The sequence below is a fragment of the Muscardinus avellanarius genome (genome assembly GCF_963383645.1).
Source record: "Muscardinus avellanarius genome assembly, chromosome: 3".
NCBI lineage: Eukaryota > Metazoa > Chordata > Mammalia > Rodentia > Gliridae > Muscardinus > Muscardinus avellanarius.
In genome coordinates this window covers 136878381-136905029 of record NC_137788.1, presented here as the reverse complement: position 1 = coordinate 136905029, position 26649 = coordinate 136878381, and the positions used below count along the sequence as shown (strand labels likewise).

Below are 26649 nucleotides of genomic sequence, written 5' to 3'. Positions count from 1 at the left end.
GAAAGGCCAGTAGCACCCGGGTGGAGGCAGGGCTGGGGCAGTGTCCCGTCTGCGGATGTGGAAAGGAGGACAGGAGTTGGGCTGGAAGTGCTTCCCACTGCTGGTTTTCAGAGAGCACCATTAGCAGGTGCCAGGTCCCAGGGAAGGGGTTATCAGCACAAAAGAACGACTGAAGGACCAACTGTGGCTTCCTAGCATCCTGGTGCAAAGCCCTGGGTACCATGTGGCACACTTGACCGAAGGCAGAGGATGGTGGATTCAGTCGGCTGGCAGTGCCCTGGGCAGGGAGCCCCTGGTAGAAGCAGCAGCCAGCCAGGCACATGGTTTACCCCCCTCCCCATCATGTTTTTGCTGATGGGAGTGTGGGGTGTTATCTGCTCCCCAGGAAGCCTGCCTGCCTATTGGCCACACGGGTGCAGGAGGCACAGCAGGCAGTCTTGTAGTAGTTGTAGACACAGAGGCGCGCCTGGACCACCACGTTGCAGTTGTAGTACTTGTCCTTGCAGTTCTCATCTGGGAAAGAACACAAAGACTCTGTGAGCCCAGGATGCCCCTTGGACTCCATGCTCCCTCCCTCCTCCTCACCACCGCAGGGGTAGACATCGCAAACCTGGTGCTTATTATGCACCAATGTCCCTTTATATTTGAACTATAAATGATGGTCACCCAAACCATTATGTAGTGATCATTTTGATTGTGTGTGTGTGTGTGTGTGTGTGTGTGTGTGTGTGTGTGTGTGTATTACTGGGATTTGAACTTAGGGGCATTTTACCTCTGAGCTATACCCACAACTCTTTTTTTTTTTTTTTTTTTTTTTTTGTGGGTCTGGGGATGGAACCCAGGGGCAATCGACCTCCAAGCTACCAAGCTACACCCCCTGTCCTATTTTTTATTCTTTATTTTGAAACCGGGTCTAACTGAGTTACAAAGGGCCTCACTACGTAGCTGAGGCTGTCCACAAACCGCGATCCTCCAGTCTCAGCCTCCCAAATTCTGGGAATACAAGCGTGCACCACCACACCCGGCTCCCACAACCCTCTTTATGCTTTGAAACATGGTCTCCCTAGGTTGCTGAGAGCCTTACTACATTGCGGAGGCTGTCCTTGAACCCGTGATCCTCCTGTCTCAGCCTCACAAGTCCTGGAACTACAGGTGTGCACCACCACAGGCCCAGAGGTAAACTTAACAAACAAATTAAAAAAATACATAATGTCTCCTTGGCACCTTGCTCACCACTGAATTTGTGCAATTTCACTTACATTTAATGAATACTTAAGGTAACACATTTTCATTATTGGATAGTATATTCTTATACATATATTCCATGATTTGCCCATTTTCCATTGGTAGACAATTAAGTTGTTTCTATTTTTTTATTTCAAATAATGTGTGTGTGACTACATATGATAAGTTTGCTCTCCAAAGTTGGTGGAACTATTCCTCTCAGTGGAACAGCAGAATTCCCTTTTTGCCATATGCTTTATTTTTATTTTGTTTTTGCGGTAGTGGGGATGGGACCTAGGTGCATTCTACCTCCAAGCTGCACCCCCAGCCCTGATTTTTATTTTTTATTTTGAAATAGGGTCTCACTAAGTTTCAAAGGGCCTCACTCACTCACAATAGCTGAGGCTGGTTGTGAACTGTGATTCTCCTATCTCAGCCTCCCAAATGCTGGGATTATAAGCGTGTGCCACCACACCCAGCTCCATGTTTTCTCATAAAAAGTCCTGTCTGGATTTTGACTAAAATTGCTTGAGTTGATAGATTAACTTGAGAAAGAATTGATAGCATACATCTCGGCTGCTTGTTTCTTCAAAGCCCTCATAAATAGATTTAGATCTATTTTCTTTTCTTTTTTTTGGTGGTACTGGGGTTCCTGGAAGCCCTTCTACCTCCGGGCTATAGTCCCAGACCTATTTTATTTTTGGAAACAGGGTCTCTTAAGTCAGCACGGCTGGCTTCAAACCTGCGCGATCCTCCTGTCTCTGCCTCCCAAGCGCGGGGATTACAAGCATGCGCCACCATGCCGGTGAGAGTTAGGTCTATTTTCTGTCATAACATCTGATATAATCTTTCTCAGAGTACTAGTGTATAGGTGCTATAATTTAACCATTTGATTCTATTAATAGAAATGTAATTGTTTCCAATTTTTATAAGATATGAGAAATCATGCAATTTATTTATTTATTACTGCTGGGGGATTGAACCCAGGGCCTCATGTATGTTAAGCATGCACACTGCCACTGAGCTACACCCTCAGACCTTATTCATTTATTAATTCTAAACAATTTTTGAGCCCAATTATTTATGCATATGTGTACTTGAGCATTTTTTAAAATGGTACTGGGGACTGAACCCAGAGGCAAGTATTCTGATCATTGAAACTTTTATAATCAATCCTGAGGATCTGGTAATTTGACTGTCTTTCATTATCCATGTCCTTGTGCCTGAGACAAGCTAGCAAGTTTGCATATTACAAATTTTCAATATTGCAGTAGAAGGCAAGCTCTAAAAAAAGAATGTAAGGGACAAAGGCAGCCTCAGCTACTTAGTGAGGCTCTCAGCAACTTAGTGAGACCCTGTTTCCAAATAAATATATAAAATAGGTTTGGGAGTATAGCCCGGAGGAGGTAGAAAGCCCCTGGATTCCACCCCCAGTACCACCACCAAAAAAAAAAAAAAAAAAAAAAAAGGAAAAATAATCACAATACAGTGGAAGTTTTTTCTTTCTTCCCTTACTTAGCACTCAACTTGTATCATAGTTAATTTCCCTTAAATAAAAACATTATTTTAAGCCAGGCGTGGTGGTGCATGCTTGTAATTCCAGCATTTGGGAGGCTGAGATGGGAGGATCATGGTTTGAAGACAGTGTAAGCTACTTAGTGAGGCCCTCTGCAACTCAGTGAGACCCTGTTTCAAAATAAAGAATAAAAAATAGGGCTGGGGGTGTAGCTTGGAGGTAGAATGCCCCTGGGTTCCATCCTCAGTACTGCCAAAAAAAAAAAAAAAGTCACTTCAGAATTCGGTGGTATAAAGTTATATGTCTTTCTCTGCCTGTCTCAGTATCATTTACTTTTAGTTTCTGCAGCTTAAAAATATGCATAAATGTATGGTAAGCTGCTCTGGCTTGTCCTCCAAACTCCCAATAGTCCATTCAGATTATAAATTCATCAGTGGAGAGCCTCAAAATCCAATCACTTCCTAAAGCCCCATCTCTGAACATTACTTTGCTGAGGACCAAGCCTTGGACACATGGGCCTTTGGGGAACATCCCAAATTGAAACAGGAGCTGAGCACATTCTACTCTGGATGCAGCCCTGACCAAGCCTGGCAGCGCATTCTGTGGGGTTTGGGAGAGTCCAATATTCCACTAGAGAGATACCTTTAGTCATCTAATGCAAGGTGCTCTTCCTTGGTTTTTTGACTGTTCTTCCGTTCCCTGGTAGAGATGGGGACTGTTCCTCATAGCGCAACGCACGAGGGGATATAACTTCCCTAACTCTTACCAATGCCGATCTCCAGTGAACTGGACCCTGACTCTGGGTCATGGGTTGGGGTCTTCTGAATTGCAGAACTCCTTTTCCCTGCAGCTGATCTCTCCTGCGATCATCTCCCCCTTTGTGAGTTTAGTCACTGTGTCTCTCTGGATGGAGTCTGCACTGTGCCCTGAAGGCATCTGGTTGGACTCCTCATCACTGTTTCTATCCATTCTTGGCTATCTCTCTTTCTTCCCTTGTCAACCAACCAGCTGATCCCTTCTCTTGGTTAAGCCCAAACTGGTTTTCACGTGTAATTAAAAATTAAAAATGTATTACTTTGACCTTAAAAATGATAAACAAAAAAATTTGGGGGTCTCCTGGGGACTAAACTCAGGGGTATTCTGCCTCTGAGCTACACATCCAGCCCTTTGTACAATTGAAAAAATTTTTTTGTGGTCTGGGGACGAGGCTCAGGGGCATTCTACCTCTGAGCTGCACCCCCAGCCTGATTTTTTTCTTTTATTTTGAAACGGGGTCTCACTAAGTTGCAGAGGACCTCACAAAGTTGCCGAGGCTAGCTGTGAACCTGCTGTCCTGTCTCAGCCTTCCCAGTACTGGGATTACAACCATGTGCCACCACACCCAGCTATAACTTTTAATTTTGAAACAGGGTCTCACTAAGTTGCTGAGGATGGCCATGAACCTGTGATCCTCCTGTTTCAGCCTCCCAAGTACTGAGATTATAGGCATGTGCCACTATGCCCAGCTCAGAGCCAAACTTTTGAATGCACTACTACTCAAAAAAATTCACACTGATGTTTCTCCTTTGGTGGGTGGCATGGCTAGCCATCCATGCGATGAGCAGTCATCTTAAACCATGAAACTCATGATGTCAAAAGTACTTGGACCCCCTAAACTCCGTGACTGTGCACAGGATCACAGACATACAAGGGAATGACATTTTTATACTAGAGAACTTGACAGAGTTTAACAAAGACGAATCTTTTCTCTAAGATAGGAATCCCTACTTACCAACTTCAGGGACACAGTCCTGAGGGTTACAAGATTCTCTCTCCTCTGGTTTCAACTGCGGGTCACAGAGATTGCTCAGGGTCATATCATCTGACAGACACCGCACTTCTCGGACCCGGAAGCCACCCTGGCAGCTCTTGGAACACTGCACGCAACAGAAGAAAAAGTCAGATTGCTTGGCAGTCCATGAACTCCACACACATGAGAGAATACTGAGATATTCTAAATATTTCCAAGTAGGAAGCAGAAAATTAAGACAACTTTCCATGTATCTATTGACCGGATTCTGCAGCTATCAACTCAGGCCACCTGTGTCCCACTTGTATCCCTGCTCAATTCCGCTTCTCATACTGCTTTGAAGAAAATCTAGACATCATATCACTCCTTCTAAGATATTTTAGCTTTTATCTATAAAGGACCAGGACTCCTAAAAATAATCATAATGCCACTGTTATTCCTAAAAATAAATAGATCTTTATTATTATCAAATTAAAAAAATTTATTTCTAAACCTTGTAGATTTTTTTTTGTGTGTGTGGTACTGGGGTTTCTGGAAGCCCTTCTACCTCCGGGCTACACTCCCAGACCTATTTTATATTTTATTTGGAAACAGGGTCTCACTAAGTTGCTGAGAGCCTCACCAAGTAGCTGAGGCTGGCTTCGAACCTGTGCGATCCTCCTGTCTCAGCCTCCCAAGCGCGGGGATTACAAGTGTGCGCCACCACACCTGGCTTTAAACCTTGTAGATTTTAATTTTAATTTTTTTTTGAGGGTCTGGGGATGGAACCCAGGGGCATTTGACCTCCGAGCTACATGCCCTGCCCTATTTTTTATTCTTTATTTTGAAACCGGGTCTCACTGAGTTGCGGAGGGCCTCACTGAGTAGCTGAGGCTGTCTGCGAACTGCGATCCTCCAGTCTCAGCCTCCCCAATGCTGGGATTACAAGCGTGCACACCACGCCCGGCTCTTAAATCTTGTAGATTTTTAAAAGTAGTTCATTTTCCTTAAAAATCAGCATCCACATCAGATCTGCACATTGCAACTGGTTATGTCTTTTATGACTCTTAATTCACTGGTTTCCTTTCAATTTTTCCCCCCTTGCACTTAAAAAGTTTGATAACAGAACTGAACCACTTGTTCTGTGATGTTTCCTACAGTCTGGATTTTTTTAAACTGCACCCTCATGGTGTAACTTAACAGTTTCCTCTGTTCTCTGTATGGCTGTCAATTGGAAGATGGATCTAGGAGAAGCCTTAACAGGTATAGGTTATATAGTTGTCTCTTTTCTGGGGATAGTAGCAGCCACTGATGCAGTGCCTAGATTGCAATGCTTAGATTGCAATGCCTAGACTCATTAGTTCATCTGGGGCTGAAAGATGATTATCTATCTATCTCTCATCTATCTATCTCTCATTTATCTATCTATTTATCATCTATCTATCTATATATCTATCTATCATCTAATCTATATATTTTTTGTGTGTAATACTGGGGATACTGAACCCAGGGACATTCTACCTCCAAGCTACACCCCCAGCCCTATTTCATTTTTAATTTGGAAACAGGGTCTCGTTAGTTTGCTGAGAGCCTTGCCAGGTTGATGAAGTTGGCTTCAAACCTGTGATCCTCTTGTGTTAGCCTCCCAAGTATTGGGATTACAGGCACGTGCAACCACATTGGGTTAAAATGGTAATATAATCTTATCATTTTCCTTTATTAAGAATCTCAGTCTTCACCCTCTCTCTCTCAGCATTCACTCTTTGGTTGGTTATCCAGTAGGTGGTTTAAAAAAGAAGTAAATGCTCGATTCTTCACCTTTATTTACCACTTTACAGAATAATGAGTTGGTTCTCTAGTATCCTGTAATGGTAGCCTATTAGGTGTTTTTTTTTTTTGGAAACAGGGTCTCTTAAGCCAGAGAGGCTGGCTTCGAACCCGCGCGATCCTCCTGTCTCCTCCTCCCAAGCGCGGGGATTACAAGCGTGTGCCACCACGCCCGGTTGAGTTTTTCTTTTTTAATTTTAAACTATTTTTAAATTATATTAATTTTCTTTTGTGTGTGGGTGGCACTAGAGATTGAACTCAGGACCTTCCACATACTGGTCAAGTGCTCTGCCACTGGGGATGGGATTTAAGTACTTATTTTGTTGTACACTTATTACAAATAAATGGATTTGAATATATATAATGTGTTGAATTCAATTGAGTGTAGCTGTTGTTATTATTAATTCTCACATACCATCCTATCAACAGCTAGCAGGAAACTATGAAAGTTGCCTCTTGAGTTCTTTTTAAATTTTAATGTAAATATATATACATATATATTATGTACATACACACACACACACACACATATATATATATATATATATTAGTACATCTTTTGTGGGGATGGGGTTTAAACACTGTTTTGTTTCTGGTTACTAGGGATTGAACCCAGGGAAACTCTGCCCCCATACCTTTTTTTTTTTTGGTGGTACTGGGGTTCCTGGAAACCCTGCTACTTGGATTACACTCCCAGACCTATTTTTTTTCCATATTTTTTATTTGGAAACAGGGTCTCTTAAGCCAGTGCGGCTGGCTTTGAACCTGCAAGATCCTCCTGTCTCTGCCTCCCAAGCACAGGGATTACGAGCGTGCGCCACCACGCCCGGCTGCCCCCATACCTTTTTGAGACAGGGCTTCAGTAAGTTGCTGAAGCTGGCCTCAAATCTGCGATGCTCCTGTCTCAGTCTCCCAGGTACTTGGATTACAGGTATGTGTCTACATGCCTGGCTCCCTTGAGTCCTTTAAACATGAACTTAGCTGTCTTTGAGAACTTCCTTGCTGCCTGGCTTGAAAAGACTTCCCAGTCCAATTTCCAAATGCTTCCCAGACCTGGAGTCGGCCGTTCCTTAATAATCCCTGGCTCCTCTGAGTGGTAAATGGTGTTTATAAACCACACCCTGGCTGATACGAGTCTCTTTGCCCTACATTTGTCACCGTTTCTGGTCTCTTCCAATGGATAAAACTAGAAAATAATTTTTAAGATCAAGTACTTTATAAGTTTACTGCATAATATAGTATTTCCACAGCATCCCCCAATCCCTCTACCAAGATTCCTTGTCCCAGATGAGACCAGAGTTGGTGCTTCCAAAGAAGATCCTGGGATGAGTCTTCTGCACACTGAAGCTCAAGCGTTGCTGCTTCACGACCTCTACACCTTAAGAAGCCATGATCTTCCACACCAGCAATGACTACCTTGATTGCTATCAGGAATCTAGACTCTACTCTCAGGCTGAGCCAGGGCCCTGGCCCAGAGGTGTCCATGGGAGTCTAGCAGAGGGACGACATGGCAGGGGGCAATCTCTATGACGAGCACGGCGACTTACCATGCTCCACTCTGTGTTAAACCATTTGGCTCCACACGGCTTGAGGTGGCAGGGCTGCTGGCTGGGCGGTGTCTCCAGAAAGGAGCATTCGTAGGGGTCCAGCACTTCAAAGGTGTCTGCGCTCTTCCTGACACAAATCACCTCCCGCTGCTGGGTCCCGCTCCCGCACTCGATGGAACACTGAGGAAAGAGGCAGAGAAAGGGGGCGTCACGTGATGGGAAGGGGACAAGAACTCCTGTCCATCAAGGGACACCATCAATTCTGCCACCACCTCAGTGAAGAAGAACCCGAGGGAACCTGAAGATGTTTGTGGAGAAGCCGCACATTCATCTCGATTCTCCTAACCGCTGCATCTCTGGAATGGGAGCTGGTGTCCTGAGCTGTCACAGCTTGAGGACGCTGATCCTGACACCTTCTGTGCTGGGAGTGAACAATTTCTCTTACACTCCCTACAGGAACCTGCCAGTCAGTTAATCTGGTTGTTTCTGCCCAGGAGACTCTGATACCTCTCAGAGCTGTTAAAACAACGACCTGACAGCCAGGCTTTATCTACTAGTCTTTTAGTGGGTGGACAGTGTCAGCGAATTAGCTGCCCAGAGCCTGCACACCTGTGGACAAAGGGAGAAATCAAAATTCTTTGAATTCAGCTAGACACTATGTGCCTGCCTGGAATCCCAGGACTTGGGAGGCTGAGACAGGAGGATGGTAGGTTCAAAGCCAACCTCAGTAATTTAGTGAGATCCTATTTCAAAATAAAAGATAAAAAGGACTGGGGGTGTAGCCTGGAGGTAGAGTGGCCCTGAGTTCAATCACCAGTACCACACACACACACAAAAAGCAAAAATAAAAACAAAATGAAAATAAAACCTATAAAAAAAAGTCAAAACAAACTGTTATGCTATTTTTGGAAAGTCCTTGAAGAGATTAGGTGATAGGGGAGAATGTGCGTAGCTTGGCCTTCTACCAAAGAGGCCCAGAAATGGCACAATGTGTGTGTGCACATGTGCGCATGTGTGTGCATAAAATGACATTTGAAAACAATAAAGGGCACTCGTCCTCAGTGGACCAGAAATTATGAGGACTCTTGGAACAATGAAAGAGTAATAAGATCAAATTGAAAGAGAAAACCATACTGAGGATGCTCTGCTGGGGAGGATCCCCAGCATGGAGCAGCTCGGGGCCGCAGGCGAGAGTGGTGCTCGATGTCAGGGTCAGGATGGGGTGGGGACCATAAGCATCAGCCAAACGACCGTGGGCAGCAGCCTGGCTGGCCTGGTTGTGCGGAGGAGAAGGGAGCAGCGAGTCACGTGTCCTGCCAGGAGCCCGGTGTCCAAAGGGCACAGTGAAGCCATTTTAGAGCATTGAGGGCTGGGAGAGCTCACCACTTACAAAGCCTACTTGAAAGGAAAACTTCCTGGGTTATGATCTCTAAGAATGTGAAAAAGAGTCAGGAAGAAGACCCAGGATACAAAAGAAGTTGGCAAAGACAGTAGTAGAAGCCATTGTTAATAAAGGCATGTAATCCCAGCATTTGGGAGTCTGGGACAGGAGGATCGAGGTTTGCGGCCAGCCTCAGGTACTTAGTGAGGCCCTTTGCAACTCAATAAGACTCTATTTCAAAATAAAGAATGAAAAATAGGGCTGGGAGTGTAGCTTGAAGGTAGAATGTGTCTGGGTTCCATCCTCAGTATTGCAAAAAAAAAAAAAAAAAAAAAGATATAGTGATCGGTGGTGCATTCTTGTATCCCAGTACAAGAGGATCTGACATTATCCACAAAGATAATGGGAATGAGACAGGAGGATCCCAGGTTTGAGCCCAGCCTTAGCGACTTAGCCAGACCTTGTTTCAAAATAAAATGAGACTGGGGGTGTGGCTCAGAGGTAGAATGTCCCTGGGTTCAATCTCCAGTATCCCCCCCGCCACTGATACAGATTTCTTTTCATTTTTTTTTATTTTTTATTTATTTATTTTGTGGTATTGGGGGTGGAACCCAGGGGTTTTTCTGCCTCTGAGATATCTTCCCAGACCTAGGTTTTTATACTTTATTTGGAAACAGGGTCTCACTAAGTTGCTGAGAGCTTCACTAAGTAGCTGAGGCTGACTTTGAACCTGTGCGATCCTCCTGTCTCAGCCTCCCAAGCATGGGGATTACAAGTGTGCACCACCATGCCTGGCTTGGGATTAGTGGTGAAGGTTATACAACTTTATGAATATATTAAAACCACTGAATTATACACTGTAAAAGGGTGATATATATATATATATGTGTGTGTGTGTGTGTGTGTGTGTGTGAATTATATTTTGATTAAAAATAACCTCTAGGGAGAGAAAGCTATTTTAAAATCTAAATCTAAATCTATTTTCTAGAAGATTAATTAACATTACTCTGGAGCAAAAATCCAAATGATATCTTTTTGGATATCACTGTCTATTAAGGGAGTGGAGGTAAATAAAAAGGAAGGCTTCTATTTCCTTTTAGGAGAGGATGTGTCTACTGATAACTTGACACTGATAAAATATAAAATTTTAACTTTTGTGCTAAAAGTTTGAGTGTTATCACTAGGAGAAAATACAGAATTTATAACTTCTAAAGTGTTAGAGGGGGGAAAAAGTGGAATTAAGGGTATCTAGCAAGCCGGGCGTGGTGGCGCACGCTTATAATCCCTGCACTTGGGAGGGTGAGACAGGAGGATCGCACAGGTTCGAAGCCAACCTCTGCTGGCTTAAGAGACCCTGTTTCCAAATAAAAAATATTTTAAAAAATAGGTCTGGGAGTGTAGCCCGGAGGTAGAGAGCCCCTGGGTTCCATCACCAGTATCACTACCACCACCACCACCACCAAAAAAAAAAAAAAAAAAAAAAAAAAAAGAGTATCTAGCCAAATGTATGGAAATGAAAGGAGAAAAAAGAACGTATAGCAATAGAAAACATAAAATAAGATAGCAGGGAAAGCTGAAATGTGTAAGTGGTTACAGAAAATGTGAATATTTAAAATTTAACTCCCAGCCAGGGGTGGTGGCACACACCTGTACTTGGGAGGCTGAGACAGGAGGATCACAGGCTCACGGCCAGCATCAGCAACACAGCAAGTGATTCTCTCATCAACTTAGTGAGACCCTATTTCAAAATAAAACTAAAAAATAGGGCTGAGGATGTAGCTCAGAGGTAGAATGCCTCAGGGTTCAATCCCCAATATCACAATAAATAGGTGAAAAAGTAAATACCAATTTAGACTCAGTAGTTATCTGGAGACATCTTTGGGAATGTTTTTATCTAAAGAGAGCAGATTTTGATACTGAGATTTCAATAAAAATCCAGGCTTTGTATGTAAAAAAAATCCTCCCAAGCAAACAACAACAATAAAACACAAACAGACCCCTCCAACCATTTTAGAGCTGGCTGTGTGCCACCATGCGGTAATTTTTTTTAATAGTCTGAAGTCAGTTAATATTTGAGACCTACCTTTCAAGAAGTAAGCCTGCTTGCTTTCATTATCTTTGGGGATAATGTCAGATTCCCAGGGAAGGAAGGTACCAGCAGGCTTCAACACTATTACAAATTTAGAACCCAAACCTCATTATCCACATTGAAATTGTATGTCTTGATCCTTGTGGACAACCAGGCAATAAATGCCTTGTTTTGTTTTGTTTGTTTATTTTGTGGTACTGAGGACTGACCTAGGGGCATTTTACCTCTGAGCTACAACCTCAGCCCTATTTTATTTTTTAGTTTGAAACAGAGCCTCACTAAGTAGCTCAGGCTGGCCTTGAACCTGCTATCCTCCCGAGTCTCTGAAAAAACGGGGATTACAGGTGTGTTCCACCACGCCCAGCTAAATTCCTTGCCTGAGGAGAAATAAAGGCTGTTTAGACCACTCTCTGTTCTCTGAGCTTTGGTAGTAGGTGGATTAGGAGGCCTACCAGCAGGACAGGCAGACCCTGCTCCTTCTCCTTTGCGGGGGATGGCGCCCTGTGACTTCACTGTCCCGCGTGTTATCCCTGTGTGGCCGCTAACATCTCTGTTTCCATGGATATTTGGTGTAATTGATGTTCCCTAAAGAACCACCTCTGAATTACTTGGAGGTTTAGGCTACCAATAATAACATTTAAAAAATGTAGTTCAAAGTTGCCCCATCCAAGACCCTGTAGTTTGGGCGTCCTGGGCCTGGGGTCTTTGCTACCTGGGCACCCTGGCCTCTCAGCCCAGAACTCCAGCAGCGACCTGCCCTGGGTCCCGCTCTGTGCTTGCCCATCCCTGCCCACCCCTTCTTCTACTCTTTGGTTTACCTGAGAAGATCCCTGGGCCTGGGCTTCAGGGAAGAAGCTGGGGAGGGGCTGGCTTGATATCTCCCTCCCCCAGACCCAGGCTGTGGGGCTTGAGCTCCTGGGAGCCAGTTCTGAAGCAAGCCTCCTGGACTTGATGGATGATTTTAGACAGAATCTCCAGCATCTGTTCTCTCTAGTTATAGATGAGTGGATCTGCTTTGCAGGGTATCACTTAGAGGCTGACCTGCTACTGTGTTAGGGCTGGGGCGAGTGTGTGCGTGCGTGCGTGCGTGCGTGCGTGTGTGTGTGTGTGTGTGTATGTGTGTGTTGCTCACAGCTCCCCTGACCTCCAATCCCATCTCTTTCCTGGGGTCCCTTGTCCTCTTCTCTTGCTGGGGAAAGTTCTCATAGAAGGGTTTCCCGACCCCCAAGACCTGAAGGAGGAAGAAACCGCAGTGCTGCGGGAGGGGTCCCCAAGACGTGGCCTGTGTTTCAGTCGGCGGTGCTGGGATGCAGGCTCCACCAGGACTTTGAAAACTTCAGTGGGTTGATTGCCTCCTCTGGGCCGCTCCGCCCGCGGGGAGCCAGGGGCGCGTTTTTGGCCCCGCCGTCTGCCCACCCTGGAGGTAGCAGGGATTGGTGAGATAGGGAGGGCAGAGCAGAGCTGAGGCAGCCAGGCGCTGGCCACAAAGGGCACCAGCAGGCATCAGGACACCCCAGGCGTGTGTGTGCACGGACAGCCCAGCGACCCTGGTGCCGCGGCACGCCGGACCCGAGCTGGGCTATGCTCTGTGGAACTAAGGGCGGAGGAAATGGGTCGGGGCCTGGGCCTCGGAGGGTTCTGAAGGACACAGGGCTGCACCCCCAGGATAAGCCGGCTGTCTAGTGCTGCTGAGCCGGCAGCAGTAGAGGGCGCGGCCGCAGCACGCTTTCACTGTCTTCCCCATTCCAAGTGGCGTGCGCCCCCTAGAGGGCAGTGCCGCAGCTGCTGCTCATTTCTGAGCTCCGGTTTTATAAATAAAGCAGCTCAGAGTCAACCCAGCCCTGGGTCCCCCAGATTGGTGCCTCCTGCTGGTAGTCCTGGGGGAGAAGCCCTCCTCTTCCTGCCTGTTTCTCCTCTTCTGCAGGTGAGCTTGGGCCAGGGACAATGGTACCAGATATCGGGAAGAAAGAAAAATGTGGGGAGAAAATAATACTTACTAAGCACTTCCTACGTCACAAGCAATGAGTAACTCCTGTGTGTGCAGATCTTAGGAAACCCCATAACCACCCCAGGAGGGTGGTGGTCTCCTCCTGTTCAGATGAGGAAGCAGGCTCAGAGAAGTAGCCTGCCTCAAGTCAGACAACTAGTGAAAAGTGGAGCCGGGCTCAGTTACCCATGTGTCTGACTTTGGTGTTTATCCAGAGCGGGCACTGGAAGTATTTGACTTCTCTGTCTGAATTCTCTAAATTTTACCGATTGTACTGTAAGAACATTAAAGAAAATTCAAAAGCATTTCTCCATGCTGTTTACATAAAAACCCTATTTTGAAGTGGCTGAGATCACAGGGCCTGCGTGTTTTCATGCTCGATGTTTCACTTGCTATTCCATCAATGCACTTTTTACATCCTTAATCATCACTGTCATTTTTACATAATATTTTACTGAGTTATGACATACCATAAAAGCCCTAACCATCCTGCTGTCATGAACATCTCTGTTAAAAAAAGGCCTTTTTTCCTTTGGTTAATTATTTCCTTAAAGGAAACCCCCAGGGGTAGGGTGGCTGGGTGAAGGCAAATGAGCACTTTTATGATTCTTGACTTTTACTGTCAACTCGCTTTCCAGAGGGCTTGTATCAATTTACAAGCACAAGGCAGTCCATATTTTCCAAAGTCTGTTTTAAAATCTCCTTAAAAGAAATAAAATTCTATATGGAGCCAGAGGTCCTGATAATGTGTAAATCACGACCATCAGCCAAAAAGTCCTTGGAGAACCTTCCAGTCCTGAGAGCCAAACGCTAAGTGGTCCAAAAACCCAAACCCTGCAGGGAATGGCCACAGAGCGACCGCAGGGGATGCCTTCACACATCGGCTTAGGGGTTCAGGTTCAGTGTTGGAACACTGAAGAAAAAATTAATTCATCAATCAACTTACTTTATTAAAGGATTCAGTATTTTTTTATTCTTTATAATGTGTAACTCTGACTTTTCAAATGGCCAGCTCTGACGCTGTCCAGTGTAGACAAAACTGGCTTTACTGATGATAATGATGCCGCGGTAGCCAGGGTTTACTGTGTTTACTGTGTGTTAGAAACTTTGCATGTACTTATGTACATTATTCTGTTTCTTCTAAGAATAACCTCATAAGGTTCTGCCATTGCCAGCACTTTATAGTCAAGGGAACTGTGTTGGACCAGATGCTCCCGGAGGGCTGGGATATTTGTTTTGCTCATTGATGTAGTCCAATGCTTAAGTGAGCACACAGTAGGCGCCAATGTATACTGTATACTGTTGACTGAATGTTAGCTTCCCAGGGCCACGGGGAGCATGTGGCATTGAAGGCTGGGCCTCCTGCACAGAGTCCTGGTACCTGGCCCCTCTGCTCTGCCACCTCTTGCCTAGGACAGGCAGATGTACCCCGTTCTGGCCACTCACCTGACTCCAGCTCCCAGCAAACCACTCCACTTTGCCCGTGCAGGGCCCGTTGTCGCACGGGGTGGCCTCCGCTGGCCGGTTGTTCCCGCAGCCCTCCAGGGGCAGGCTGCTCACGTGATTGGTCATGCACACCACCGAGCGCGTCCGCACTCCGGCCCCACACTCGGCCGAGCACTGTGAGACAGGAGGGGGGCACGTAAGTGGGAGGCTCCGGCCCCTGGGAATGACGCCGCGGATGGACACCTCGTTGCCCCATCAAACTCTTTCCCCCCAAAAGGTCAGAGGGCTCCTTGTGCGCAGCCCACCCCAGCCCAGCAGTCTCCCCGTTCCTGCCCTTTCCATTTCTAGAGTTTTAGTTATCCACGGTCAATGAACTCTGAAAATATTACACAGAAAATTCCAGAAGCCAAGGTTCCTCGACTTTCCATAACTTTTAAGGGGTCCCCATTTATAAATTCTAAGTGGTCCCGAGTCAACCCATTCTTCCAAACTAATATTTCATTATTCCAAATCATACACCTCCTGCTGGACGGAGCCGGGGGCTGGGACTTCCTGGCCTCGTGACAGGCTCACAGGGCCATGCGTGGTCTGTTCTCTCGGCCTGGAAGGCACTTCCCTGCCCAGGGAGAGAACTTGGAGGCTCACTCATGCCATCGCCTCTGCCAAAACTCCCCTCGTCCCCCAGCCCTACAGACTCTAGACCTAGAATTCTGATGGCATTCCATAGTTCGCCTCCTTCCTAGTTATTTCTACTTGCGCCCTATTTCTTTTTTTCTTTATAGACGTGGGCTTGGCGAGGACAGGGGCTAGCGACTCATCTTTAATTCCTTCTCAGGTCAGCAGCTTACTCCTGTGAGTCCATGAATTCCAGTTCTGAATAAACAAACATAGACGTGGGCCCGCCTGTCTCATTTCTCTCTCTCTCTCTTTCTGCAGTACTGGGCATTGAGTCCGTGGGTGCTGCACCACTGTGCTACATCCCCAGCCATTTTTATTTTAAGACCACTTTCTAAGTCAGCCTGGCTTCGGAACTTTGGATCTTCCCGCCTCAGCCTCCCAAGTAGCTGGGATCCTGGCTCATATCTGTCGCCAATCCCTTTTAAACCTAGAAGTGGTCATTTATCACGTGACTAAAGCCCATTCTACAGGCTCTGGATCTTCTTTTTAAAAATTTGATACTGGGGATTGAACCCAGGAGCATTCTACCTCTAGGACAGACTTTTAAAAATTATTTTACTTTGAAACAACGTCTCTCTAAGTAGCAAAGGTCTCCTAAGTTGCTGAGGCTGGCTGAAAACCTAGAATCCTTTTGTCTCAGCTTCCCAAGTACTGGGATCACAGGTGTGTGCCACCACACTGGGATTGAAGACAGAGTCAATGTTTGGTTTCTACCATCACTTCACTTAAAAATTAGTTAATAATGTATAGTTAAGGCGTACACATGATATTATGAAATACATATCCCATATGTAAACAGTAAAAAGATTATGAAAAAATTCTCACAACCTCATTTCATTATGAAAATTTCCACCTCTGTTTTTGTATACTGCTGCCTGTTCCTGTAAAATCACATCCCAGTCGGAAGACGAATCATTTACCTGACCACTGCTGAGCTGGGCCCGAGTGCCCCTGGAGGAAGCCCCTCTGAAGGAAGGGCCAGCAGTGGTCAGAACGTGCCGGCCACTACTTGCTCTGTTCGCATACTGATTATTTTGATCTAAAGACAATTGAGAAGTAGCAGGGGCAGGAAAGGCTTTGTGCCTAAAACCAGGACATGGATTTCCAATCAGAAAGTCGCCTTCCCAGTACGCGGAAGAAGAGAACGTTCTTATCTTTGGAGACGGGGACCAACTCTGAGATCAGTCTGCACAAAACAACTTTAATAAAATAATCCTCATTTTTCATTACTTTCTCTCTCTCTCTCTTTTTTTTTTTTTTTTTGCAATAGGTACTGGAGATGGAACCCAGGGGCATTCTATCTCCGAACTACACCCCCAGCCCTTTTCTTTCTTTCTTTCTTTCTTTCTTTCTTTCTTTCTTTCTTTCTTTCTTTCTTTCTTTCTCTTCTTCTTCTTCTCCTTCTCCTTCTCCTTCTCCTTCTCCTTCTCCTTCTCCTTCTCCTTCTCCTTCTCCTTCTCCTTCTCCTTCTTCTTCTTCTTCTTCTTTTTGGTGGTACTGGAGTTCCTGGAAGCCCTTCTACCTCCAGTCTACACTCCCAGACCTATTTTATATTTTTGAAACAGGGTCTCTTACGCCAGCGCGGCTGGCTTCGAACCTGCGCGATCCTCCTGTCTCCGCCTCCCAAGCACAGGGATTACAAGCGTGCGCCACCACGCCCGGCCTTATTCTTTATTTTGAAACAGGGTCTCACTCAGTTGCAGAGGGCCTCATGAAGTAGCTGAGGCTGGTCACAAAACTGCGATCCTCCTGTCTCAGCCTCCCAAGTTCTGGGATTACAAGAATGCACTGCCACGCTGGGCTTCTCCCATACATCTATCACTTTCCCACAGCTCACTGCCCTAGAAGTCCATCCCTCCCTGCCCAGTTACTTCCTTCGGTGCACTGTCCTTTGTCAAAGTGGCACATAAACCCTCAAGCTTCGCTACTTTGGAGTTTTGTCTTTTTTCTGTGAACACCCCCATATCACACAGAAATATGAACAGCAAATAAAATTCATATGTCTTTCTCCTTTTACTTCTGTTAGTTTAACTCCCAGGCTGCCTCCAGAGAATCTAAGAGGGTAAAGGAAAAGACCCCACCCATAGGTTTGCACATGCTTTTTATGACTTTCGTTTTGTTTGCATCATTATTAGAATATTAGAAATCAGAGACAATGGATCAGTCTCTTAGGTTAAAAAGATAACCTTTGTTAACAGTCTAGGCTAGACTATCATCCCATAATTGAAGTGGACTAGGCTACACTATTTGTTTTGATCATGTATACTCTGTCCTTCCTAACTTAAAAACTCAAGATGTTTAAACTCCCTTGTAAAGAATAAAGTAAGCCAGGCGTGGTGGCACACACTTGTAATCCCAGCTTTGGGGAGGCTGAGACGGGAGAATCGTGCTTTGTGGACAGCCTCAGTTACTTAGGGAAGCTCTTTGCAACTCAGAGACACCCTGTTTCAAAATAAAGAATAAATCATAAGGCTGGGGGTGTCGCTCAGAGGTAGAATGCCTCTGGGTTCCATCATTAGTAACACACACACACACACACACACACACACACACACACACAAGAATAAAGTAAGTCAAATCTCAGTTATTTCTGGTTCAAATTCTAAACATATTTCTTTCCAAACAATTCCCACCTGAGCAGCTAACTTAACTTCCTGCTTTCCAAATGTGTAGAAACCTGGGAAAGTTTCTGCAGATTTCCATGTGCTTGCTTGCTTAATTAATTAATTAACCTATTATTTAATTATTTTTTGGTACTGGAAATTGAACCCACAGGCATTCTGTCTCTGAGCTACACCCCTAGCCCTTTTTTATTTTGAAAGAGGTCTTGCTAGGTTGTGGAAGGTCTAGCTAAATTGCTGCGGCTGGTCTTGAACCTGTGATCCTCTTGTCTCAGCCTCCCAGGTACTGGGATTACAGGCATGTGCCACTGCACCTGGTTCCCCATGTGCTTAGTTTAAAAGAACGTTAGCTGGGTGTGGTGGCGCATGCTTGTAATCCCAGCATTTGGGAGGCTGAGACAGGAGGATCGTGATTCGCGGACAGCTTTAGCAACTCAGTGAGACCCTGTTTCAAAATGAAGAATAAAACCTAGGGCAGGGGGTGTCTGTAGCTCAGAGGTAGAATGCCTTTGGGTTTCATCCCCAGTACCGCAAAAAAAAAAAAAAAAAAAAAAAAGAATGTCTGATGACAGGGTGTCATACTGATGGGACCTATAGACACGTTTTTACCTTATTACCCAATGGCAGCTCAAAGCATGACAACTTTGAATTGGAAAGGAGCTAGCTGCACTGGGGCTGGCCTAGGAGGCCCAGGAGGGAAATGAGGGGTGGGAGGAGAACCTCCAGGCAAAGCAAGGCAAAGAACGATGTCCCTAGAAGAAGCCCCAAGTCTGCTCTGGCACCAAGAAAAGAACCTCACTCCTAATGGCCCTTCTGGGCTGATAAAACACGGACATACATATGATTTCCAGGCAATCTTCCCACGCCTGCACCGGTGACATGCCCCCCTTGGTCCAGCTGCTTCCTGAAGGATGGCCAGGCTCTGATAACTGTTCTTGAACTTCGGTTTCAGGCATCATCTCCTATAATTTATTCACCAAATACAATCTTTTCTGATTTTAATTAGAAATTAGTAATCACAAAAGTGAGGCTGGTGGACTTTCTGAAAGTTTTTTTTTTCCCTGTTGTGACTAAAAATTGAATGTATGTTTAAACCAGTCACTGTTTTGTAGAACTAAAAAATAAATAAAATTATCAGACTGAAAAGTCAGATAAAGATGACCTTCAGTGAAAAGTAGCTACAACGGTGTTTTCCAGGTGAGGCATTAAAGTCAGCAGAGTTTAAAGCCTGAGAAGCTGAAGGGAAAATTCAGGCTGGTTTTATAATCTCAATTCATTTATGTAGAGACTAATTTTATTTATTTATTTATTTATTTATTTATTTATTTATTTATTTATTTATGGTGGTTCTAGGGGTGGAAGGGGCTTTTCTACCTCCGGGCTATACTCCCAGACCTATCTTTATACTTTATTTGGAAACAGGGTCTCACTGAGGCTGGCTTTGAACCTGTGCGATCCTCCTGTCTCAGTCTCCCAAGCACTGGGATTACAAGTGTGTGCCACCATGCCCGGATGAGATTAATTAATTTTTTTTTTTTTTGGTGGTACTGGGGTTCCTGGAAGCCCTTCTACCTCCAGGCTACACTCCCAGACCTATTTATATATATGTTTTTTATTTGGAAACAAGGTCTCTTAAGCCAGCGCAGCTGGCTTTGAACCAGCACTTATCCTCCTGTCTCCGCCTCCCTAGCGCGGGGATTACAAGCGTGCGCCACCACACCCGGCTAGATTAATTAATTTTAAACTGAGCAACAGCATACACTCTGGACCCTTAAATGTTTGTGAACTTTAACCTCATTTTCTCTGGTTTCCCCCTCTTTTAAATTTTTTAAAAATTATTTTTAAGCTGGGCGTGGTAGTTCATGCTTATTATAATCGTAGTACTTGGGAGGCTGAGACAGGAGGATCACCAGTTCAGGGCCAGCCTCAGCTACCTAGTGAGACCCTGTTTCTGTTTCAAAATAAAAAATTAAAAATAGGGCTGGGGTGTAGCTCGGAGAGAGAATGCCCCTGGGTTCAATCTCCAGTTCCGAAAAAAAAAAAAAAATTACTTTCTTGAAGTGTTGGGGATTGAACTCATTGCCCCCTGGATGCTAGCACCCTACGACTAAGCTACATTTCCAGCTACTTTTACTTTGAGACAGGGTCCTGTTAAGTCGCCCAGACTGGCCTCAGATTTTTGATCCTCCTTCCCCAGCCTCCTAAGCAGGTGAGATTACACACATGTGCCGCCATGTGTAATCTGGTCTCTTCCTCTTGAGCTCAGTGAATCAGAGGCTGCGTCGTGTCTCGGACATGCTTGTATCCAACAGATGCTCAGTCCATGCTTATTCTCAGTAATGGAAAACTATATTGTTTAAAGTTCAACAAGGTTTTGTTTGTTTTGTGATACTAGGAATTAGGCATTCTACCACTGAGCGACACCCTTATCCCATTTTAAAATTTTAAAATTTGAAACAAGCCGGGCGTGGTGGCGCACGCTTGTAATCCCAGCATTTGGGAGGCTGAGACTGGAGGATCGCGGTTCGCGGACAGCCTCAGCTACTTAGTGAGGCCCTCTGCAACTCAGTGAGACCTGGTTTCAAAATAAAGAATAAAAAATTGGGCAGGGGGTGTAGCTCAGAGGTCAAATGCCCCTGGGTTCCATCCCCAGACCCGCAAAAAAAAAAAAAAAATTGAAACAGTTTTTCTGAGCCAGGTGTGCTGGCGCATGCTCGTAGTACCAGCACTTGGGAGGCTGAGACAGGAGGATCACAGGTTTTCTGCTAGCCTCAGCTACTTAGTGAGGCCCTCTGCAACTTAGTGAGACCCTGTTTCAAAATAAAGAATAAAAAATTGGGCTGGGGGTATAGCTTGGAGATAGAATGCTCCTGGGTTCCATCCCCAGTACTGGAAAAACAAAACAAACAAACAAAAATCAAACAAAAAGAAATAGGGTCTTTCTAAGTCCTTGGGTGCTGGCCTTGACCCTGCAATTCTCTTGCCTCAGCCTCCCAAGTACTGAAATTAAAGGCATCATTTTAATATAAAGCAACTATTCAAATGTGGAACACTGTCATCAGCCAGTCAGTCGTTTGGGGGTCTGAACCCCTTTTATGGTCAACTGGTGGACACAGTGTAGACACAGAGCCTGAGGGAATGAAGCCGCCCCCAGGGAGTTGCCCGGTGCCAGCCTCATCCGGCCATGGCTTCCAATGTGTTATCCCTCGGTGCCCACTCGCCACGCTACGGAGGAACCTGAAGCTGAGAGTCTGCAGCCTCTCAAGGTCAAGTGTGAAGTCAGTAGTGGCCACCAAGATGGCGCCAAAGTTAAAGAGCTGTCCTCATACCATGGTACACTCCTCCCCTCCACGAGTCTAAATAAGGACGCACGTGTAGGCTGGGTACAGTGATACGCACCTCTAGTCTCAGTACTTTGGAGGCTGAGACAGGAGGATTGTAGGTTTGAGGACAGTGCATGACCCTGTTTCCAAAACAAAACAAAACAAAACTAAACTCAACTCCAAAACAAAACTAAAATAGAGCTGGGGTGTAGCTCAGTGATGGGTGCTCCTGGGTTTAACCCCTAGTACAAAACCGCACGCGCACACACACACACACACACACACACACACACACACACAATGGCAATTTAGGGAATAATTATCTATTCAGGGGGTAGACAAAGTAAAAATTATTTACTTATACTCTAGCACCAAACTTACCTGGCTTAAAGCAACTTTTCCATAAAAAATTATCTAAATAGAAGAATAAATAGGAGAAGAAAGCACTCATTCTTTGCTCTACTTACAGTTTTAAGCCAGGGGCTATGTGCAGCAAATACTTGTGTTAAAATAAAAAGCAAATTTACAAGGGGAATGCACATGCCATTATCAGAAGGGAAATGGCCAGTGTGAAAATCCTTGGAAAATTTACATGTAGAATTTTGCTATTCTTTTTTTTTTTTTGAGAATTTTGCTATTCTAAATAAGAAGGAGACATACAGAGGAATGAATCACTGTGAGTTTTTTTTTCCTACCCACATAGTTTTTCTTTTTTTTAAATTTCTGCACATTGGCATCCTGAGTCTAGTGCATTTTTCAGAAAGTTGAGAAAGTAGTTATGGAATTAAAAAGCCACAGTGATTCACTACAATAAACTTATTATAAAAATCTCTTAGTCATTGCTTGGGATGTTCTAAATTGAAATCTTTCGAAGCAAACTTTTTCAAAATGTCTTCCTTTCCATTTTTTTCCCTCTCTTTTTCGTGGATTGAATCAAAGAGATTCTAACCCTGAGCTATACTCCCAGCCTGATTTTATTTCTTCTGAAACAGGGTCTCTCTAAGTTGCTGAGACTGTCCTCGAACTTGTGATCCTCCTGCCTCAGCCTTCGAAGTACTAGTATTACAAGTATGCACCACCATGCCCAGTTCAACTTGTATTAAGAGTTCTAAAAGAATTAATAACATTTGGTTCAATAATTCCACTTCCTAGGCACTATTTTAGGGAAATAAAAAGTGCATATCAAGATTATGCATACCGGGCGTGGTGGCGCACGCTTGTAATCCCCGCACCTGGGAGGCTGAGACAGGAGGATCGCACAGGTTCGAAGCCAGCCTCAGCTACTTAGTGAGGCTCTCAGCAACTTAGTCAGACCCTGTTTCCAAATAAAGTATAAAGTAGGTCTGGGAGTATAGCTTGGAGGTAGAAAACCTCTGTGTTCCACCCCCAGTACCACTAAAAAAAAAAAAAAAAAAAGATTTATGTATAAGATATTCAGAGACTATCAATTTATCTATTTATTTTTGTGTTACTGGGGATTGAACCCAGGGGCATTTTACCTCTGAGCTATGCCCCCATTCCTATTTTTTATTCTTCATTTTGAAAGAAGTTCTCCCTTAGTTGTGGAGGGCCTCACTAAGTAGCTGAGGCTGGCCACAAACCTGTGATCCTCCTGTCTTAGCCTCCTAAGTACTGGGGATTACAAGCATATGTCACCATGTCTGGCTGTGACTATCCTTTTTTTTTTGGTACTAGGGATGGAACCCAGGGGCATTCTACCTCTGAGGTACACCTCCAGCCTTGTTTTTTATTCTTTATTTTGAAACAGGGTCTCACTGAGATGCAAAGGGCCTTACTAAGTAGCTGAGGCTGTCTGCGAACCTGGATCCTCCTGTCTCAGCCTCCCAAATGCCTGGCTTATTTACTATTTTAAATGAGATATTTTAAAAGGATAGTCACCGCTGGGCATGGTGGCACATGCTTGTAATCTCCGCGCTTGGGAGGCAGAGACAGGAGGATTGCACAGGTTCGAAGCCAGCCGTGCTGGCTTAAGAGACCCTGTTTCCAAATAAAAAGTATAAAATAGGTTTGGGAGTGTAGCCTGGAGGTAGAAGGGCTTCCAGGAACCCCAGTACCACACACACACACACACACACACACACACGCACACACACACACAAACACACACACACACTAGTAAGTAAGCTGGGCATGTGGCACATACTTGTAATCCTAGTACTTGGGAGTCTGAGAGGTGGGGATCGCAGGTTCTCAGCCAGCCTCAGCTACTTAGTGAGGCCTTCTGCAACTTAGGGAAACCCTGTCTCAAAATAAAGAATAAAAAATAGAGTTGGAGCCGGGCGTGGTGGCGCACGCTTGTAATCCCCGCGCTTGGGAGGCGGAGACAGGAGGATTGTGCAGGTTTGAAGCCAGCCACACTGGCTTATGAGACCCTGTTTCAAAATATAAAAAAATAGGTCTGGGAGTGTAGCCCGGAGGTAGAAGGGCTTCCAGGAACCCCAGTACCACCAAAAAAAAAAAAAAAAAAAAAAAAAAAAAAAAAAAATTAAATAAATAAAAAATAGTAAGTAAAAAAGTGAAAGTAAAACCCTCTCAAATATTTAGAAATAGGGGATAACTAAAGTTATACAATAACTTACTCTTATTAAAAGCTATACCTTTAAAGGCCTTTAATACCATGAAATGTTTATTATGTGTAAATGGAAAAAATAGGTCAGTAAATTACACATGCATTATCATTTATATCCTTAAAATAGGTGCAAGTTCGTAAAGTTTTATGTGTAGAGTATCTATGAGCATGAAAAAGTGGGGAGTGTTGCTTAAAAACTTCAAATTATGCTGGGTGTAATATAAAAATAAAAACCCGTCATCTTCGTATCCACGTCTTAGCCAGTAAATTCATCAAGTTTACTGTGAATGCAAATAGATTCTGGAATGGCTAGAGATACAGAAACAAAATCACACAAGAATGAGAAGAAACAACTATGGCTTTTTAGCCAAGAGAAGTGGAAGGGGTCCCCAGATGCCACAGGCTTCTGTGTAAAGAGGGGGCGCTGGGACTTTGGACGGAGCAAGCAGGAGTCGGCAGGAAACGCTTTGGCTCAGTGTAAAAGGAAACCTTTCAGCACCCAGAGCTGCAGAGGAACCAGAGGAAACTGACTGATAATCAGACAAGAGCCTGGGCGACTCAGGTCAGGATGCTGAAGAGGCGGCTCCTGCTGGCCCAGCAAAGCCACCTGGCCAACACCTTCCTGCACCGCGTGAGCAATGCAGGGCTCAGAAAGGGAGAGCACGCAGGAGGCCTGGGAAGCCGCCTCTGGGCTCTGAAGTAGGGGCTGAGCTCCATCTCTTGCTTCTCCTGTTTTGCTTTGATGGAGCCTCCGAGACCAATAAGCTGGTGCCCCTTCCCGGCTACTTCAGAGACTCAGGCATCCTGAGGGCTCGGTGCTGGCGCCAGCAGCTTTCTACCTGGGGAGGAGCCCAGGACTGGCTCACAGCTCTGCGAGATCTCAGGGGTGGAGCAGAGGCTGCGTTTGCAGGTTTGTCCTCTGCTCTCCGGCAGCAATCCTACAGCCTGGGTCACCATGGCAACGAGAGGGAGAGGGTCAAGGGGCATTCCACATCTCCTTTCCCTTTCTCTTCTCCCGTCTCCAAGGTATGCTCTTTAATTTTGCGTAGTGTTCCCCTCCCCCAGACTATCTTTTATTGTAGTAAAATATACATAAGATTTGTCATTGTAAACTGGGCATGGTGACTTAACGCCTGTAATCCCAGTACGTGGGAGGCTGAGACAGGAGGATCACAGGTTCAAGGCCAGCCTTAGCAACTTGGAAAGCCCTTTGGCAACTGAGTGAGACCGTGTTTCAAAATAAAAATTAAAAAAAGGGCAGGGAGGGGAGTTTGGGGATAGAATGTCCCTGGGCTCAATCCTTAGTACAAAAAAAAAAAGAAGGAAAAAGATTTGCCATTTCAACCATTTGTACATATAGACTTAGTGGTACTAGGTGCACCCACTTTATAAAGCAGCCCTCCCCTCTTGTTCACCTCCAGAATCCCTTTCACAGATAAACTCTATTTTTGCCTTTGGCAAATGAACTCAAAGTATTACTGGTTTTCTTTGCATACAGGAAACAGGTGGGCTAATAATTATATATGTCTGAGGTTTTTTTTTTTTGTGGTACTGGGAATGGAACCCAGGGGCATTCTACCTCTGAGGTACACCCCCAGCTCAAATTAAAAAATAAAATATTCTTTATTTTGAAACAAGGTCCCACTAAGTTGCAGAAGGCCTCACTAAGTAGCTGAGGTTGTTTGAGAACCCCAATCCTTCTGTCTCAGCCCCCTGAATGCTGGGATTACAAGCGTGCACCACCACGCCCATCTTTTGAGTTATTTATTTATTTTTGGTACTGGGGAATGAACCAAGGGGCATTCTACCTCTGAGCTACATCCCCAGCCCTATTTTTATTCTTTATTTTGAAACAGGGTCTCACTGAGTTGCAAAGGGCCTAAGTAGCTGAGGCTGTCTGTGAACCCGGATCCTTCTGTCTCAGCCTCCCAAATGCTGGGATTATAACCGTGTGCCACCACGTTCAGCTTGAGTTAGTTTTTGATACCTGGCACCTCAGAGCCTGAGGGAGGCAGGATACTGGGGAGGGAATAGTATGTGAAATGTTTTTAGTTATTAAAAATCAGGGAAGGCAGCCTAGCCTAGCTGGGTGTGGTGGTGCATACCTGAAATCCCAGTACTTGGGAGACTGAGACAAGGAGCATCACAGATTCGAGGCTACCCTCAGCAAAGTAACGAGGCCCCCAGCAACTTAGTGAGAACTTGTTTCAAATAAAAAATAAAAGCCAGGTGTGGTGGTGCACGCTTGTGATCCCCCCATTCGGGAGGCTGAGACCAGAGGATCGCGGTTCGTGGACAGCCTCAGCTACTTAGTGAGGCCCTTTGCAACTCAGTGAGACCCTGTTTCAAAATTAAGCATAAAAAATAGGGCTGAGGGTGTAGCTTGGAGGTAGAATGCCCCTGGGTTCCATCCCCAGTACTACCAAAAAAAAAAAGGGGGGGGGTTGGGGTTATAGGTCAAAGGTAGAATGCACTCATAAAACATACGGCAGGTGTGATGTAATTGTTCACTCTATATAATATTGTATGACTTTAGAATCATGTGGAGTGCTAAGGAGCATTAAGCTAGTTCTTTTTCCTCCCTGCCTCTCAATCCTGAAGCCCCTTGGTCCTCACAGGAACATGCAATAATCAATCTTTGGGCCTGTTTTC

At 45.0% G+C, this 26649-nt stretch overlaps 1 protein-coding gene across 1 annotated transcript in view; it reads right to left on the bottom strand.

Moving 5' to 3' along the window:
* Positions 1-370: 370 nt before the first annotated feature.
* THSD4 (thrombospondin type 1 domain containing 4) overlaps positions 371-26649 on the bottom strand; it is a gene marked incomplete at both ends in the record, with an annotated part of 230247 nt that continues 203968 nt past the window's right edge. Inside the window, 4 exons of the mRNA XM_080691810.1 lie at positions 371-513; positions 4512-4656; positions 7883-8062; positions 14786-14959. Of these exons, the coding sequence (XP_080547936.1) occupies positions 371-513; positions 4512-4656; positions 7883-8062; positions 14786-14959 (642 nt within the window). The remainder of the gene's footprint in view (positions 514-4511; positions 4657-7882; positions 8063-14785; positions 14960-26649) is intronic.